This window comes from Balaenoptera borealis, assembly GCF_965194805.1.
Source record: "Balaenoptera borealis genome assembly, chromosome: 19".
NCBI classification, from domain to species: Eukaryota; Metazoa; Chordata; class Mammalia; order Artiodactyla; family Balaenopteridae; genus Balaenoptera; species Balaenoptera borealis.
The window spans coordinates 57,042,218-57,057,380 of record NC_138878.1 but is presented as its reverse complement, the minus strand read 5'-3'; the positions used below and the strand labels follow the sequence as shown (position 1 = coordinate 57,057,380).

The 15,163-nt window shown below is 50.4% G+C and overlaps 1 protein-coding gene and 1 long non-coding RNA gene across 4 annotated transcripts in view; one reads left to right on the top strand and one right to left on the bottom strand.

Moving 5' to 3' along the window:
• LOC309616712 overlaps positions 1–2,093 on the top strand; it is a 16,709-nt gene extending 14,616 nt beyond the window's left edge. Inside the window, exons 2-3 of the long non-coding RNA XR_014237571.1 lie at positions 252–360; positions 1,776–2,093. This is a non-coding gene — a long non-coding RNA (uncharacterized lncRNA). The remainder of the gene's footprint in view (positions 1–251; positions 361–1,775) is intronic.
• CYP2S1 (cytochrome P450 family 2 subfamily S member 1) overlaps positions 1–15,163 on the bottom strand; it is a 20,607-nt gene extending 5,444 nt beyond the window's left edge. The window contains exons 1-6 of one of the 3 annotated variants that reach the window (XM_082367549.1): positions 7,093–15,163; positions 5,678–5,843; positions 3,681–3,830; positions 3,024–3,184; positions 2,706–2,885; positions 279–420 (exon numbers count right to left, since the gene is read on the bottom strand). In XM_082367549.1, coding sequence (XP_082223675.1) covers positions 279–420; positions 2,706–2,885; positions 3,024–3,184; positions 3,681–3,830; positions 5,678–5,843; positions 7,093–7,266 — 973 coding nt within the window. In that variant the 5' untranslated portion in view covers positions 7,267–15,163. The remainder of the gene's footprint in view (positions 1–278; positions 421–2,705; positions 2,886–3,023; positions 3,185–3,680; positions 3,831–5,677; positions 5,844–7,092) is intronic. The other 2 variants (XM_082367547.1, XM_082367548.1) reach the window with 2 other exon arrangements.

Here is a 15,163-nt window from a genome sequence, read left to right as displayed (position 1 = left end):
CCTGCTCAACGACCTTCCATGGCTCCCCATGGCTCAGGATTAGGTGCACAATGTAGCACCAAGGCAGCAAGGCCGGAGACGCCTCCTGCCTCATTTCTCATTTTGCTGGACCTCTCACTGCAGCCGGCAGTCGGCAGACTTCTTGCTCTTCAGACGCCCCAGATGCCAGCTCATTCTCGCCTCCAGGCTCTGGCTCAGGCTGTCCACTCCCCTAAACATTCTTCCTCTCGAGCCCTCCCTCCTGTTCCCAGGGCCTGGCTGGTGGAGAAGCTGCCTACCTTGGACCTGAGGATATTTCAGCAGAAGCAGGAGAGTGTAGCGAATCGTGGTGCTGACTGTCACCGTCCCGGCGAACAACAGGTAAACGACCGTCATCAGCAAGTTCTTGTCAGTGAATTCTGTGTTTGGGTCTTGCTTCTCCTGGGGGAAACCAGGCAGAGGGGCTCAGAGAACACAGGCTGCGGGGAGTAGAGACCCAGCACAGCCAGGTTTGGGGTGCAGCACAGCAAGTTATAACTTTGTCAGGGAGTTTAAATAAATGTGTGGGAAAGTTGGGAAGTGGGCTCTTGATATTAGTTCTCTCGGGGTGAAATGTTTTAAAAATGAAAGAGAGTGGCCACTATAAAACAAACAAACAAACAGAAAATGACAAGTGTTGGTGGAGACGTGGAGAAACTGGAACCCCTGTCGCCAAGGAGGTATATAAAAGGGTGCAGCTGTTACGGCAAATGGTGCAGCGGTTCCTCAAAAAAGTAAAATAGATTTACCATGTGATCCAGCAGTTCCACTTCTGGGGATTTATCCAGAAGAGTAGAAAGCAGGATCTTGACGAACATTTGTATGCCTATGTTCATAGCAGCATTATTCATAATAGCCAAAAGGTGAAAGCAACTCCAAGTGTCCACTGATAGATGAATGGATAAAGAAAATGTGCTATATCCACACAATGGAATATGATTCAGCCTTAAAAAGGAAGGAAATCTTGTCACACGCTACAATGTGAATGAAACCTGACGACATTATGCTAAGTGAGATAAGCCACAAAAGGACAAATACTGTGTGATCCCACTTATATGAGGTCCCTAGAGTAGGCAAGTTCATAGAGTAAGGAAGTAGGAGGGTGGGGGATGAGGGCTGGGGGAGGGAAGGATGGGGATCTGTTGTTTAATGGGCATAGAATTTCAGTTTTGCAAGTTGAAAGTGTTCTGGAGATGGATGGTGGTCGTGTGAATATCTAACACCACTGAACTGTACACTTGAAAATGGCTAAGTTGGTAAGTTTTATTTTATGTGTATTTTACTATAATTAAATTAAAAAAAAATTTTTTTTTGGCCATGCCACACGGCTTGTGGGATCCTAGTTTCCTGACCAGAGATCGAACCCGGGCCTCCTGCAGTGGAAGCATGGAGTCCTAACCACTGGACCGCCAGGGAATTCCCATTCCCTTTCATTTCTTAAATTAAGAAGATTTAATTATATTTGAGATTAACAGATACACACTACTATATATAAAATAGATAAACAACAAGGACCTACTACTGTACAGCACAGGGAACTATATTTAATGTCTTACAATAACCTATAATGGAAAAGAATCTGAAAAAGAATATATATATGATTCAGTTTCATATATATATATATATAAAACCGAATCACTCTGCGGTATACTTGAAACATTATAAATCAACTATACTTCAGTAAAAAAATAAAAATTAAAAAAATTCGGGGGACTTCCCTGGTGGCACAGTGGTTAAGAATCCGCCTGCCAACGCAGGGGACACGGGTTCGAGCCCTGGTCCGGGAAGATCCCACGTGCCGCGGAGCAACTAAGCCCATGCGCCACAACTACTGAGCCTGCGCTCTAGAGCCCGCAAGCCACAACTACTGAGCCCGTGTGCCACAACTAATGAAGCCCATGCACCCAGAGCCCGTGCTCCGCAACAAGAGAAGCCACCCCAATGAGAAGCCCAAGCACCACAACGAAGAGTAGCCTCCACTTGCCGCAACTAGAGAAAGCCTGCTCACAGCAACGAAGACCCAACGCAGCCAAAAATAAATAAATAAAAATAAATAAATTTATAAAAAAAAAAATTCAGGAATTCTCTGGCTGTCCAGTGGTAGGTCTCCGTGCTTTCACTGCCGAGGGCCCAGGTTCAATCTCTGGTGGGGAACTAAGATCCCACAAGCCACATGGTAGCTCCCCCCCGCAAAAAAAAGGACCACAGAGTTAAGAAAAAAATCTCTTTCTCCATGAACAGGGCGGCTGCATTTATTCAAAGGATGTAGCCCTGAATATCTCCCATAATTGCAAAGTATGTACAATTCAAAACTAGTTATTTCCACAGGGGTCATCTTAATTCTAATTTTATCATATGATAATTGTTCTCACATAATTAATAAAGAGGACTTTATTAGTCTAATTAGACATTGCAAGGTTTCCTAAGTAAACGATTGTAATTCATAGGAACTTTCCTGTGTGGGTTGGGGGAAGTCATGGTGGGGATTGCCGGCGGCAGGTCACTGGGCATGAGGCCTGGGCAGGGGGTTGAGGTTGGAGGGAGGAGAAAGAGGAGAGATGCAAGTGACTCAGACACACATTCACAGAGCGATGTGCAGAGAGAAAGAAGGAGGGTGACAGAGTGTCCCAGCTATACCCGGGCGTAGGGGCTGGCCCGGAGGCCCCCCAACCCTAAGCTTCCCCCACCTTTGCCATCTTCAGCAAAAAGGCATCCACAAGGTCGCGTGCAGGGCCTGAGGTGTCCAGGCTCCTCTGGTGCCGCTGTATCTGCTGGACGGTGAAGGAAGCCACCGTGCGCACTTGGCCGGAGAGCTGCGTGTAGGGGCCCGGGAGGTGCTGCAGGAGCCGGGAGAACATCTCGTAGGTCTGCGGGGGGACAGGCAGCCGTTTTCACGGGGGCCTGGCCCTGCACCAGGGCGGAGGGGAGGGTGGGCAGGGCGCTCTGGGGTTACCTGAAAGAGGTGGGCAGGAGCCTTTGGGGAGAGAGGGGTCCCACCCCCTTACCTGGGCCCACGGGGAGCTGACCCCCACAACAATGCCACCAGCCGCCTGGACCATGGCCTTGAACTCCTCATTGTCATAGGGGAAGCGGAGGCGGAAGACGAGGGAGCAGATAATGTTGGAGGTGGCCTGGGCCAGCAGCAGTGAGGGCTCAAAAGGCGATCCTGCGGAGGAGGGGACAGGGAGGGGGGTTGTGATGGAGACGGGCAGAGGGGCGCTGATGTAGGGCGGAGCCGGTCCACGAAGGTGGAGTGGGGGCCAGACCCAACTGGAAAGAGACAGGCACAGAGAGTGAGACAGAGACAGACAGACAGGGAAAGAGAGAGTTAGACACGGAGACAGAGAAAGACAGAGGCAGACTTACAGGAGAGAAAAAACAGAAAAATAGGGACTTCCCTGGCGATCCAGTGGTTAAGACTCCGCACTTCCAATGCAGGGGGCGAGGGTTTGATCCCTGGTGGGGGAACTAAGATCCCACATGCTGCACAGCGAATAAAAAAGAGAAGAGGCAGAGGAGTGACGTGACAGTACGAGGGACACAGAGACCCTCAGGGAGACAGCAGGACAGAGGCAGAGGTGGAGGAGGGGAGGGTTGAGTGACTAGAGTTCCCAGCCCAGTCCGCGAGGGAAGGCCCTACCCCACTCGGGCGCCCTGCTGACCTCTGGTCCTCCGGAGCGCCTCCACCAGACACCGGGCCTCCGCCTGGATCAGCTCCTCTCCTTCTCGTTTCCCCATGCCCAAGTCCCGCAGGGCCAGCGTGGTGAACTTCCTCAGCTGCCTCCATCGCTCCCCATTAGAGAATAAAACCCCTGCACAGAAGGCTAGACTCAAGGAGGGACCAGCCCTCCCCCCTTCCCCAGGATTCCTCCCTTCCTCCCAGTGAGGTGCCCTGTCCTGAGTCCATATGAGCCTAGCCCAAGGAGGAGAACTCACGAGGTGCTCAATAATTGCCTAACCTTGCATCTGAGGGTGACCTTCTCCTGAGGAGGTGGTAACTGGGATTATCCAGGCTCCTTGTGTTCTGTGATTCACCAGCGTGAGTGAAGATTTCATCCTTCCTTCTGGCTATCCATCTTTTTATTCCTCTATTCACCCACCCATCCATTTATCATTCCTTCCTCTTTCCTCTTTCTCCCTCCCTCCCACCCTTCTATCCATCCAACCATCCATCCATACCAACATTTATGGAGTATTATTGGGTCCCATGCCCCATGCCATTTGGGAGGTTGAAAACGGAGGGAGGAGGATGGAATTGCACTGTTTTCCTCCTTATCCAAGAGGCCTGGACAATCCCTTCCCTGGTCTGAGCTATTTCCACTTGTAGAATGCCAGTCTATAGAGGGCTTCTGGATGCCTCCTCCAGGATGTCCCCTGCCCACCCATCCCTCCACTGTGTCCCAAACTGGCCTCAGCATCTTTCTTCCTTATCTCAGCCGCTGACCATCCCATCTCCTGGCTAGAGCCCTGCATTCCTCTCCCAACCACCTCCCCTCCCCACTCAACAGCCCCAGCCCTGGTCCAGCCCAGTCCCCTCGCTGGGCTCCCACACAGCAACCAGAGGATCTTTCTAACGCTGACTCTACCCTTTCCCAGAAACACCCAAAGTCCAGACTCTGGCTTGACTCGAGCCCTGCATGATCAGGCTCCGAAGACTTCTCCAGCTTTGCTACTAATTCAATTGCACTGGCCTTTTCTCACTTCCTCAAAGGTGCCAGGATACCCCCTCTAGGCCTTTGCACCGACTGTTCCCTCTGCCTGGATCACTCACCTCTTCATCCTCACTGAACTAACTCCACTCAGCCTTCAGGTCTCGGTTCAAATGTCACCTCCGCTAGGAAGCCTTCTCTGATTCCTCCCATTCTCCCCTCCAAATCCCTCTGCTCCCCCGGCCAGTAAAGGCCCCCAGTGTCCTTCTCATTTTAGAAATCTAGTCTCTCCCTCCATTGTCTTATTGCAAAGCCCACATCTCCCACAGTAAGACATGTCACCACATCTGTCACCTCTGTGTCCCCAGTACCAAGCCAGGTGTAATGAAAATTTGTCAGTTGATGAGTGAATGCTTCTTCCCTCACCTCCATGCTTTTGTACGTACTGATCTCTCTGCCTGGAACACCCTTCCCACTCATCCTATGAGTCTCAGCTCAGACATCCTGTCTTTTAGGAAGACGTCCTGGACAACCTCCACCCGACAGGCTGGGCCAGGCGCCTCCTCCAATTCCTCTCTGGACTGTCTGGTGACAGGTCTGTTTCTTCCTGGCCCACGCGCTCTGGGAGCAGGATTGAGGCTGTTTATTCACGGCTGTGTTCCCTGGAGCGCCCAGCACTGGCCTCCAGCTTTCAGTCTTAACAGAGAATAGTTTGTACATTGTGAGTGTTTGCCCATTAATTCCCAGTGCCTCAAATGCTCTCCCTCTTCCTCCCAGCCCTGGGGCTTCGCCTGGAACATTAATAACACTACTACCACCAGGTAACTAATGGGTGCTTACTTCGTGCCATCCTCAGTACAATCCTATGCAATAGGCACTGTTATCTTCCCATTTTAGATGAGAAAACAGAGGCCCAGAGACACTGAACCGCATGGAAGGTCACATACCAGTAAGTGGTGGCAGGCTCTGAGTGAAGGACCCAGCAGCCTCCAGCTCCCCTTTTGACTCACCATGGCCATCAAAGGTTCCGTTCAGTGTTGCCACCAAACCCCGTCCGCTGAACGCCTCGGCCTGACCTCCCAGGGCCTCCTGCACAGCCTCGCGCCCAACCAGGACCACCACGCGCCGCCAGGGTCCCAGGTACACGGTGAACACTGGTCCGTACTTCTTACTCAGCTGGGAGCAGGGAGCGAGAAGGGGTGAGTGACGCGGGGAAGGCTGCTGCCTTTTAAAGTCTTGTGTCCATCGTGGCCCCTGTCGCTGGATGAGCCACCTAAGAGGACCCCCTCCTGCCTCACCCCAAACTGAAGCAGTCCCTTTGGAAGATTCAGTTCTTGTTTTGCACTAAGCTCCCAGCATTTCACCCGCCCCGCCCCCCCGCCCCAAGAGTCCTCCTTCCCCAAACTCCCTCACCCAGCACACTCTCTGGTTCCCATTCCCTTACCCCCTGCAGAGCCCTAACTTCTGACACTGGGACAACCCAGAACTCACCTCTGCTCCCACAGCACAGACCTATAGCAGCAAAAATGGGCAGCTGCAGCTGTGGCCTCCCATAATCCCTCATCTCCCCAACCCCCCCCCAAAAAAAACCCCAAAAGACTAACTACCCCTTTCAATCACTGCTAAATCCTCAAATTCTGGGGCATATACCACAGAGCACTGGTACCATCTCTCCCCAAGATCGCTACCCCCTCCTTGCCATGTCTGGAGGACACCGGAATGGGGAACCTCTGGCCTCTTTTCACTACCCGCACCCCCACCCCGCCCCCAAGCCAAAAGTTTGGGGACTGCCTCAGCCTTCTTTCTCTCTCTCCTTCCTTTCTCTGTCCCAGGAACTTCCAGCTCCCTCCCTCCTAGCTGAGCTCCGCCTATCCCCCCCTCCCCCAGCCCCCCAGCCCCATCGGTCTCTGCAGACGGATTCCTGGAGTCCTACAGCCTCTGCCTCCAACTCCCCCGGGGACACCCTCTCTTCTTTATTCTCTGCCCCCTCCTCAGGATGCTCACGTGTATCTCCCCACTACCTCTCCCTCTGGGTCAAGCCACCACCATCACACCATCAGTTTCTCTTCTGCTTGAGGACTCGTCTCTCTCACCTTTGGTTCCCTGCCCCCCCACCCCCCACCTTCCCAGGATTCTGCCAGTCTCTCTAACCCGGGACCCCTGGCCCTCTGGATCCTGCTTTCCAGCTCTCACGCCCTCTCCAGGATTCAGGGGGCAGGATTCTTCTCCTCCTAGCCCGGGTGCCCCACCCCCGCTCCCCGCGACTCCCCCAACTCTCTCAGCTCTGCCCTGGGACCCTTCATCCGCATCCCCTAGGATACCTAAGGGCCTCTCTGCGTGGTGTGTCTTCCTGGGGTCCCCTCCCTCTCCTGGCCCTGGCACCCTCCCTCCCCCTCCCAGCCAGGGCGTCGGCGCGGCCCCTCACCCGTAAGAGCCCCAGGTACAGCGCCCCAGGCCGGAGCTGCAGGAGGTTCCCCAGCAGCGGCAGCGGCGTGGGCCCGGGGGGCAGGTGGCCTCGCGTCCGGGTCCCAGGCAGCGCCAGCTTTAGCACCAGTAGCAGCAGCACCAGAAGCAGCGCCCAGGTGCCCGCCGCCTCCATCTCGGCAGGTTGGCTGCTTCTCGGGCTCCCAGACGCCCCACGCGGCTGGGCCAGTTGGGGGCGGGTGCCGGGCGTCTCCTTCCCCGAAGAAATCTGGCGGAGGGAGGCGGGGCAGCTAGCCTTTCCCCCTGCCTCCCGGCAGGATTCTCTCCCCGCCGCCGGAGTTCTTTCTCCCAGACCACCGCCGCCGCCAGGTGTCCGGGACACACTCTCGAACGCTAGTCTCCCTCGTCACCCAGGTTCGAGGGGGCGGAGACAGCTCTTTGCGCCACAGGTAGGGCGTGGGCAGGCGGGAAGAGCCTGGAAACCAGAGACTTTGGCCGCCTCCAGGAAGCCACACCCCGTGCCTGGTGGTGACCCCGCACCGTCCTCCCAGACTCCTACCTCCCTCCTCACTGTTATCCGAGTGTGCATTCGCGTGTGCGTGCGTGTGTGGGGTCTTTAAGCCAATTTCCTCCAGCATCTTACATCTTCACCATGAACTAGGAGGAGGGACGTGACCTTGAACCATACATAAAGTAGCTAACCCACAAGGACTTACTGTACAGCCCAGGGAACTATACTCGATAGCTTGTAATAACCTGTAATGGAAAAGAATCTGAAAAGGAATATATATCTGGGACTTCCCTGCTGGTGCAGTGATTAAGAATCCGCCTGCCAATGCAGGGGACACGGTTGGAGCCCTGGTGTGGGAAGATCCCACATGCCACGGAGCAACAAAGCCCGTGGGCCAGCCTGCGCTCTGGGGCCCACGAGCCACAACTACTGAGCCCACGTGCCACAACTGCTGAAGCCTGCGCGCCTAGAGCCCGTGCTCCGCAGCAAGAGAAGCCACCGCAATGAGAAGCCCACGCACCGCAATGAAGAGTAGCTCCCGCTCGCTGCAACTAAGGAAAGCCCCCGCACAGCAACGAAAACCCAACGCAGCCAAAAATAAATTAATTAATTTTAAAAAAGAATATATATATGTATGTATAGCTGACTCACTGTGCTGTACCTGAAACTAACACGACATTGTAAATCAACCATACTTCAATAACAATTAATTAATTAATTAACAAACAAAAAAACAATAAAGGATCTGAGGTTCAGAGAGTCTTAGGCCACACAGCTAACAAAGCGGCACAGTTGGGATTTGAATTCAGACCGGTCTGAATGATTGACTAAATCATTCATTCACTTAGCAGTATAGTATAGTGGTTAGAAACGTGATGTCTGAAGCCAGACCACTTGAGTTCACAGCCTAGCTTCTCTGTGACTCTGTTAATTCTTCTGTAAGAATGGGAATGTGTTTCAGAATTAAATAGTTACGTGTGGGAATTCCTTGGCTGTCCAGTTGTTAGGACTCCGGGCTCTAACTGCTGAGGGCCCAGGTTCAATCCCTGATCCGGGAATTAAGATCCCACAAGCCGTGCAGCCAAAAAAAAAAAAAAAAAAGATAGGTACACGTGTACATAACTTAAAACAGGGCCAGGTGCATATATAATAAGCATTAAATAAGTGCAAAGCTAATATTCTTCCAATTAATTGTTATTGAGGTCTAGTTGTAATAGAGAGAAGGACCTTGCCCTCTCAGAGCACTTGTCCCCATGCAAATGAACTTGTAAATTAAGATAATTTCAGGAAGTGCAAAGGCCTGCCAGGGGAATGGGCTTGTTGAGGCAGAAGATGGTTACAATGTCAGATCCATGCTGTAGCCCCAGCATCTAGAGCAGTGCCTGACACACAGTAGATGCTCAATAAATATCTGTTGCATCAAAGATTGAATGTAGGCGATGATGCTATCGAGGTCAGCAGGGACATCGTGGAAAAGATTTGGCATTTTATTTCTAGTGCAAAGGGAAGCAGCTGAAGGGTTTCTAGCAGGAAGTTACTTGGTCTGCTTTGCATTCTCATTTAACATTTTGTTAGGAAAACTTTAAAACATACAAAAGACACCTATATATTCACCATCTAGCTTCCACCAATAACATTTTAACTATCCTTGCTTTGTTATGTATCTATTCATCTTGTCTCAATTCATCTTTTTTTTTTTTTTTTGATGCGTTTCAAAGACAGTTGCAGGGCTCTCCTGGTGGGACAGTGGTTAAGAATCTGCCTGCCAATGCAGGGGACACGGGTTCGAGCCCTGATCCAGGAAAATCCCACATGCTGCGGAGTGGCTGGGCCCACGCGCCACAACTACTGAGCCTGCCAGCATAGAGCCCGTGCTCTGCAACAAGAGAAGCCACCGCAATGAGAAGCCCGCGCACTGCGACGAAGAGTAGCCCCCGCTCACCGGAACTAGAGAGAGCCCGCACGCAGCAACGAAGACCCAGCGCAGCCAAAAAAAACCTAAAAATAAACAAAGACAGTTGCAGACACCAGTACCCTTCACTCCTAAACACATCAGCATGCATATCATTTGCTAGAGTTAATATTGGTGTACAGGTCATTCCTTGCCACCTCCCAGGTAAATTTACACACGATGAAATGCACAAATTTCGACACATAGGTACATCCTCCGTGTGACCCAAACTCCTCTAAGGATACAGAGAGTTACCATCATCCCAGACACCTCCCTCCTGACCTCTCCCGTCAATTCCCCCACTCCCACCACTGTACCGATCAATGCCGCCCCCGCCCCCCACCAAAGATTCGTTTTCTCTTTGCATTTTTTTTTTTTTGTTTTCAGCTGCGTGGCTTGTGGGATCTTCGTTCCCCTGAGCAGGCATCAAACCTGGGCCCTTGGCAGTGAAAAGTGCAGAGTCGTAACCACTAGACCTCCAGGAAACTCCCCTCTCTTTGCATTTAAAAAGATCCTTCTGGCTGCCTTCTGAAGAAGGAACTGTGGGGAATGGGGAGCAGGGGAAGAAAAAGCTGGGAACCTAGTGCAAGCAAGGTCCAGGCAAGTGATGACAATGGCTAGGAGCAGAGTGGGTAGCAGTGGGGAGAGAAAGAAATGGATACATTTGGGATTTATTTGGAGGTAGAGCCAGTAGGATTTGCTGACAAATTGAGTTTGAAGGCAAAGGAAGGAACCCGGGTTTTTTTCTGTCGAATACAAGTAATTCTGGTATGAGGTAAGGAGAGACTGTATTACAAAAGACTATTTCAGGGGCTTCCGTGGTGGCGCAGTGGTTTAGAATCTGCCTGCCAGTGAAGGGGTCATGGTTCGACCCCTGGTCCGGGAAGATCCCACATGCCGCGGAGCAACTAAGCCTGTGGGCCACAACTACTGAGCCTGTGCTCTAGAGCCCGTGAGCCACAGCTACTGAAGCCCGCGCGCCTAGAGCCGGTGCTCTGCAACAAGAGAAGCCACCGCAATGAGAAGCCCGCGCACCGCAACGAAGAGTAGCCCCCACCCTCTCGCCACAACTAGAGAAAGCCTGTGCGCAGCAAAGAAGACCCAACACAGCCAAAAATAAAATAAATAAATAAATTTATGAAAAAAACAAAACAAGAGACTATTGCAGTAGAGGGACAGAGACCATTGCAAAGACAATGAACAACACCAGAATGTGATAACCCAGAAGGATGTATTTTCTAGTGAAACAAATGTTTTCCCTAATCCTAGATTGCTTTTGTCCTCAGCAGGTGGGAGGGAGATGGGGACCAACAGAGGTGAAAAACTGGTGAAGCAGGTTTTACAGGAGGGATCCGAATCAGGAATTCTCTTTTGGCCCAAGGAAGTTGGAGACGCCTGTTAGCTATCCCAGGAGAAGAGCTGAGTGGACAGACAGGTTAGAGGTTGGACTTGGGACCTCCCAAGACCCTCCAGAAGGCAAAGGAGAAACTAAGAACTGGCACCCACTTCATGGCAACAAACTGTAGGCCAGCCTCCCCCCATCTCTCTCCGGTTTCAGGAGACACCCCTGGGTTGTCAGAGGCTAGAATCAAGGCCCGAGGAGACTGCAGAGAACATTCTGGCCATGTTTTGAGAGAAAGGGTTTTGGCCTAGAATAGAAATCTCAAGATTGCAAAGGTCTACGTGTCTACTGTTTTAAGATGAACTTGATTGCAAAATCCTACAGATAAGAAAATGTAAAAGTTCCCAAGACTCTAAAGATTCCAAGACAAGACTACCCACTACCGTGGTAATAAAATTCAAGTCCCTCATGGTGGCCTACAGGGCCCTTTTTGGGGATCTGTCCACTGGCTGCTGAGTTTGACATCATCTTGGCCCACTCTATTCTCTGCTCATGATAGTCCACTCATGCTAGCCTTCTTTCAGTTTTTTGAACACCAAGGTGGCCTCAGGGCCTTTGTACCAGCTCTCTGCCTGAAATGCTTGGCCTGGAGATTGAGATTGGCTCATTTTCTGTTCTCAGCTTAAAGGCCGGTCTCCTCCAGAAGAGACTTTTCCAGATGAAACAAGCTGAATTAACTCCCTCCCCAATCCCAGACCCTGCTTTAATTTATTAAATAAGGTATTTAATAAATATTAAATGAATTAATATTTTCTAAGAACTTACAATAATAGTGCCTGGCATATAGTCAGCTTTGAATGTGTTTGTTAAATACATACAGAATTTTCTTCATAACCTCTTATCACTACCTTGAACGCATCTTATATATTGATTTACATTTTCATTCTGCCTTTCCCCACCAAAATATTCTCTCCATGATGGCAGGGACTTCTGTCTGGTTTACTGTTGTGTCCCCAGTGCCTGGCATACAGTAGGTACTCAATAAATATTTTGTTGAATGAGTGATTTGAATACAGTTTGCTAGTCTCTCAAATTCATCTAAAGAGCAATCAAGGTTCCCAAATTCTCAGTCTAAAGAGCAAAGATTCAGAGATTCCTATCATAGATTTTGCAGTAACTGAGTTATCTGTGGTGGATCCTGGCCTCTCCTCCCCTGGACTGGGAGATGCTCATACATCTTGTTCTGTGGCTGACAGCTGACCCCTCACCAGCTACTTCCCATCAGACCCCCTCTGATCTGGACTGGGTGAGAACCTGGGTGACTTTTAATTTATTTATTTTATTAATATTTTGGCCATGCTGTGTGACTTGTGGGATCTTAGTTCCTAGATCAGGGATCAAACCTGGGCCCTGGCAGTGAAAATGTGGAGTCCTAACCACTGGACTGCCAGGGAATTCCCCCCTGGGTGACTTTAAATTTAGCCTCCTATGATGGATTTTTTTTTTTTTTTTAAGATTTAAAATTTTATTTATTTATTTATTTATTTGGCTGCATTGGGTCTTCGTTGCTGTGCGCGGGCTTTCTCTAGTTGCAGCGAGTGGGGGCTACTCTTCGTTGTGGTGCATGGGTTTCTCCTTGCGGTGGCTTCTCTTGTTGCGGAGCACGGGCTCTAGGCACGTGGGCTTCAGTAGTCGCAGCATGCAGGCTCAGTAGTTGTGGCACATGGGCTTTGGAGCGCAGGCTCAATGGTTGTGGCCTACAGGCTTAGTTGCTCTGCCGCATGTGGGATCTTCCCGGACCAGGGCTCGAACCAGTGTGCCCTGCATTGGCAGGCAGATTCTTATCCACTGCGCCACCAGGGAAGTCCTATGATGGATTTTTTAAGACCACTCTGGGGGCTGCCAACCCCAGGGTTCCAGCAGGCTGAGTGGTGGGTGGGTTCTGAAAATTGCTGGGGGTTTATTTTGCTTGAGATCCTCCAAGCCTTACAGTTCTAGAACCTGACTTGCTATGTGGGGATGAGCCATGGCCATCTACTCTCTGGTCTATGCCTTCCCAGTAATGTTCTTTTCCCAGCTTTGCTTATCTTAGTTTCTTTGCCTTCCCTCCTGCAAAGCTACCCGACCCAGCACCCAGAACTGGGCAAAGGGGAAGTTTAAGATGAGTCTTGCTTCCTTCCTGCTACCCTGGGCTTAGGGCTTCCCCAGATTCCAAGAGCATCCTTGGCTGTGAGTAACATGAGGGACTTGACTATGTCACAGACCACAGGCAGCAACGTTGTTTGGTCTCCTGCTGCTGTCCCCCATCCCATCCCTTATCCCATCTCTCATCCATCCCCTCATCCACCCCCTCATGTAACCTCTCACTCACCACTTCATCCCATGCTCTTGAAACCAAATCCCCCTAAAACCACATTCCCCTGCTGAGTTTATGATTAACCTCTCTATCCAAAACTGTATTCCCTTTCTTGTCCCAGCCCTGTTCCCCTCAGCAGGAGGGAGCAGGATCCTGTGGGGCCTTCCTGGGTACAAAAACCCTTTTGTGTCCCCATTTTCTTGTTTGTAGAAAAAGGCTTTTGTCTCCTAGGCCTTCTCTGAGTTCCAAAGAACAGACTTAAGCAGTTACTAATTAGGGAAGTGAGGGAATGCAGAAGCAAAGGAGGAGCAGTTGAGCAAGAAAAGTAATGATAGCTTAAACAATGGTTCATCGGTTCCATCGATAAAACAGAGTCCTAGTTCCACCTCAACTGATATACACAGCAATCTGATACATACCTTTGAGTTGTTCTGCAGAAACTAAGACCCTCCACCCCACCCAGGTGGAGGATGGTGACTACATGGACCACAAGCAAGTAGACCCCAGACTGGTTGGAACCACAAGGTTGATGATTAAGATTCCTGAAACATCATCCTGTTACCTCCCCATCAGCCAATCAGAAGAAAGTCCACAAACTGCAACCTCACCCCAAATGTTACCTTTAAAAAGCCTTCCCTGAAAGTCATTGGGGAGTTTGGGTCTTTTGAGCTCGAGCTGCCCATTCTCCCTGCTTGGCACCCTGCAATAAATGCTGTACTTTCCTTCACTACAACCTGGTATCAGTAGATTGGCTTTGCTACATGGTGGGCGAGTGAACCCAAGTTGGGTTCAGTAACACTCTCACCCCATCCTCTCTTTTCCTGATACCTTCTATGTATCATACTGTAGTGGGGGAGGAGAGTTAAAAAAAAGTAAGGCACTGCCCCCATAAATTCACATCAGGAAGGCAGCCATAGGCTGAGAAAAATAAAATTGCAGGTCTTTCCTGTGAAGACTCTTGCTCCCTCCCCTCCATCTACAACTGTATCTGATTATGATCTGGTTCTACCTACCCTCCCTTTCTGTTTTAGAAATAATTATTTCAAATACAGAGACAGGACAGGTTTTGAGGAATTGTCATGATTAGTTGTGTCTGCACACTTATCTTTATTATATCTTAGCATTTTTACCATTTATTTATTTAGAGAAAGAAAATATTCTGGATTGAGTTGGGGTCTCCTGTGTCCCCTCCCAGATGTCATATTCCTTCCCCCCTCCCCGCCCCGCTCCCTCCCTTCCCCAGGGAAGCCACTCTCTTACTGTTAATATTCTGACATATCTTTTTATTCTTTTACTACACATGTGTGCATCCAACACAATATTTGGGAAAGTATTCTTTTGCAGGTTTAAGAACTTGATACACAGGGCAGCACATAGCATACACATATGTTTTTGCAACTGGCCTTTTTTCTTGGTTTTCGGGATCATTCATATCCAGTACATGCAGCTCTGGTTCATTTGTTTCAACTTCTGGGAGGTATTTCATGGAATGGCTCTAACACAATGTCTCCATTTCTCTTACAGAGAGCAGTGTATCTTTCTCTTGGTTAAGAATTTCCTCATTTCAAATGCCTGAGTCATGGGGGTCTGGTTCCTTCTGCCTGCAACATTTGGTTTCAATCTGCTCCCTCCTATCTTCCCTTTGGGTCCAACCTGGTCTCCTCCTCGAGCTCCTGGCATCCAGGCCTGCAGACTCCCATCCACCTTCCACTTGAAGCCAGAGGGTCTTTAAATTGCCCATCTTTGATAATTTCTGATGCTGGTTGTGCCCCAAGCCCAGAGCTGTACGGCATCCAGGGCAGGGACAGGGTCCATCTTCCTCACCCTGCAACACCTGGCCAGGAAGACACAGATGTTAAGTGGGATGGAAGTGTACAGTCTCAGCAGCTGACTTTGGAATTCTCTTAGGGGA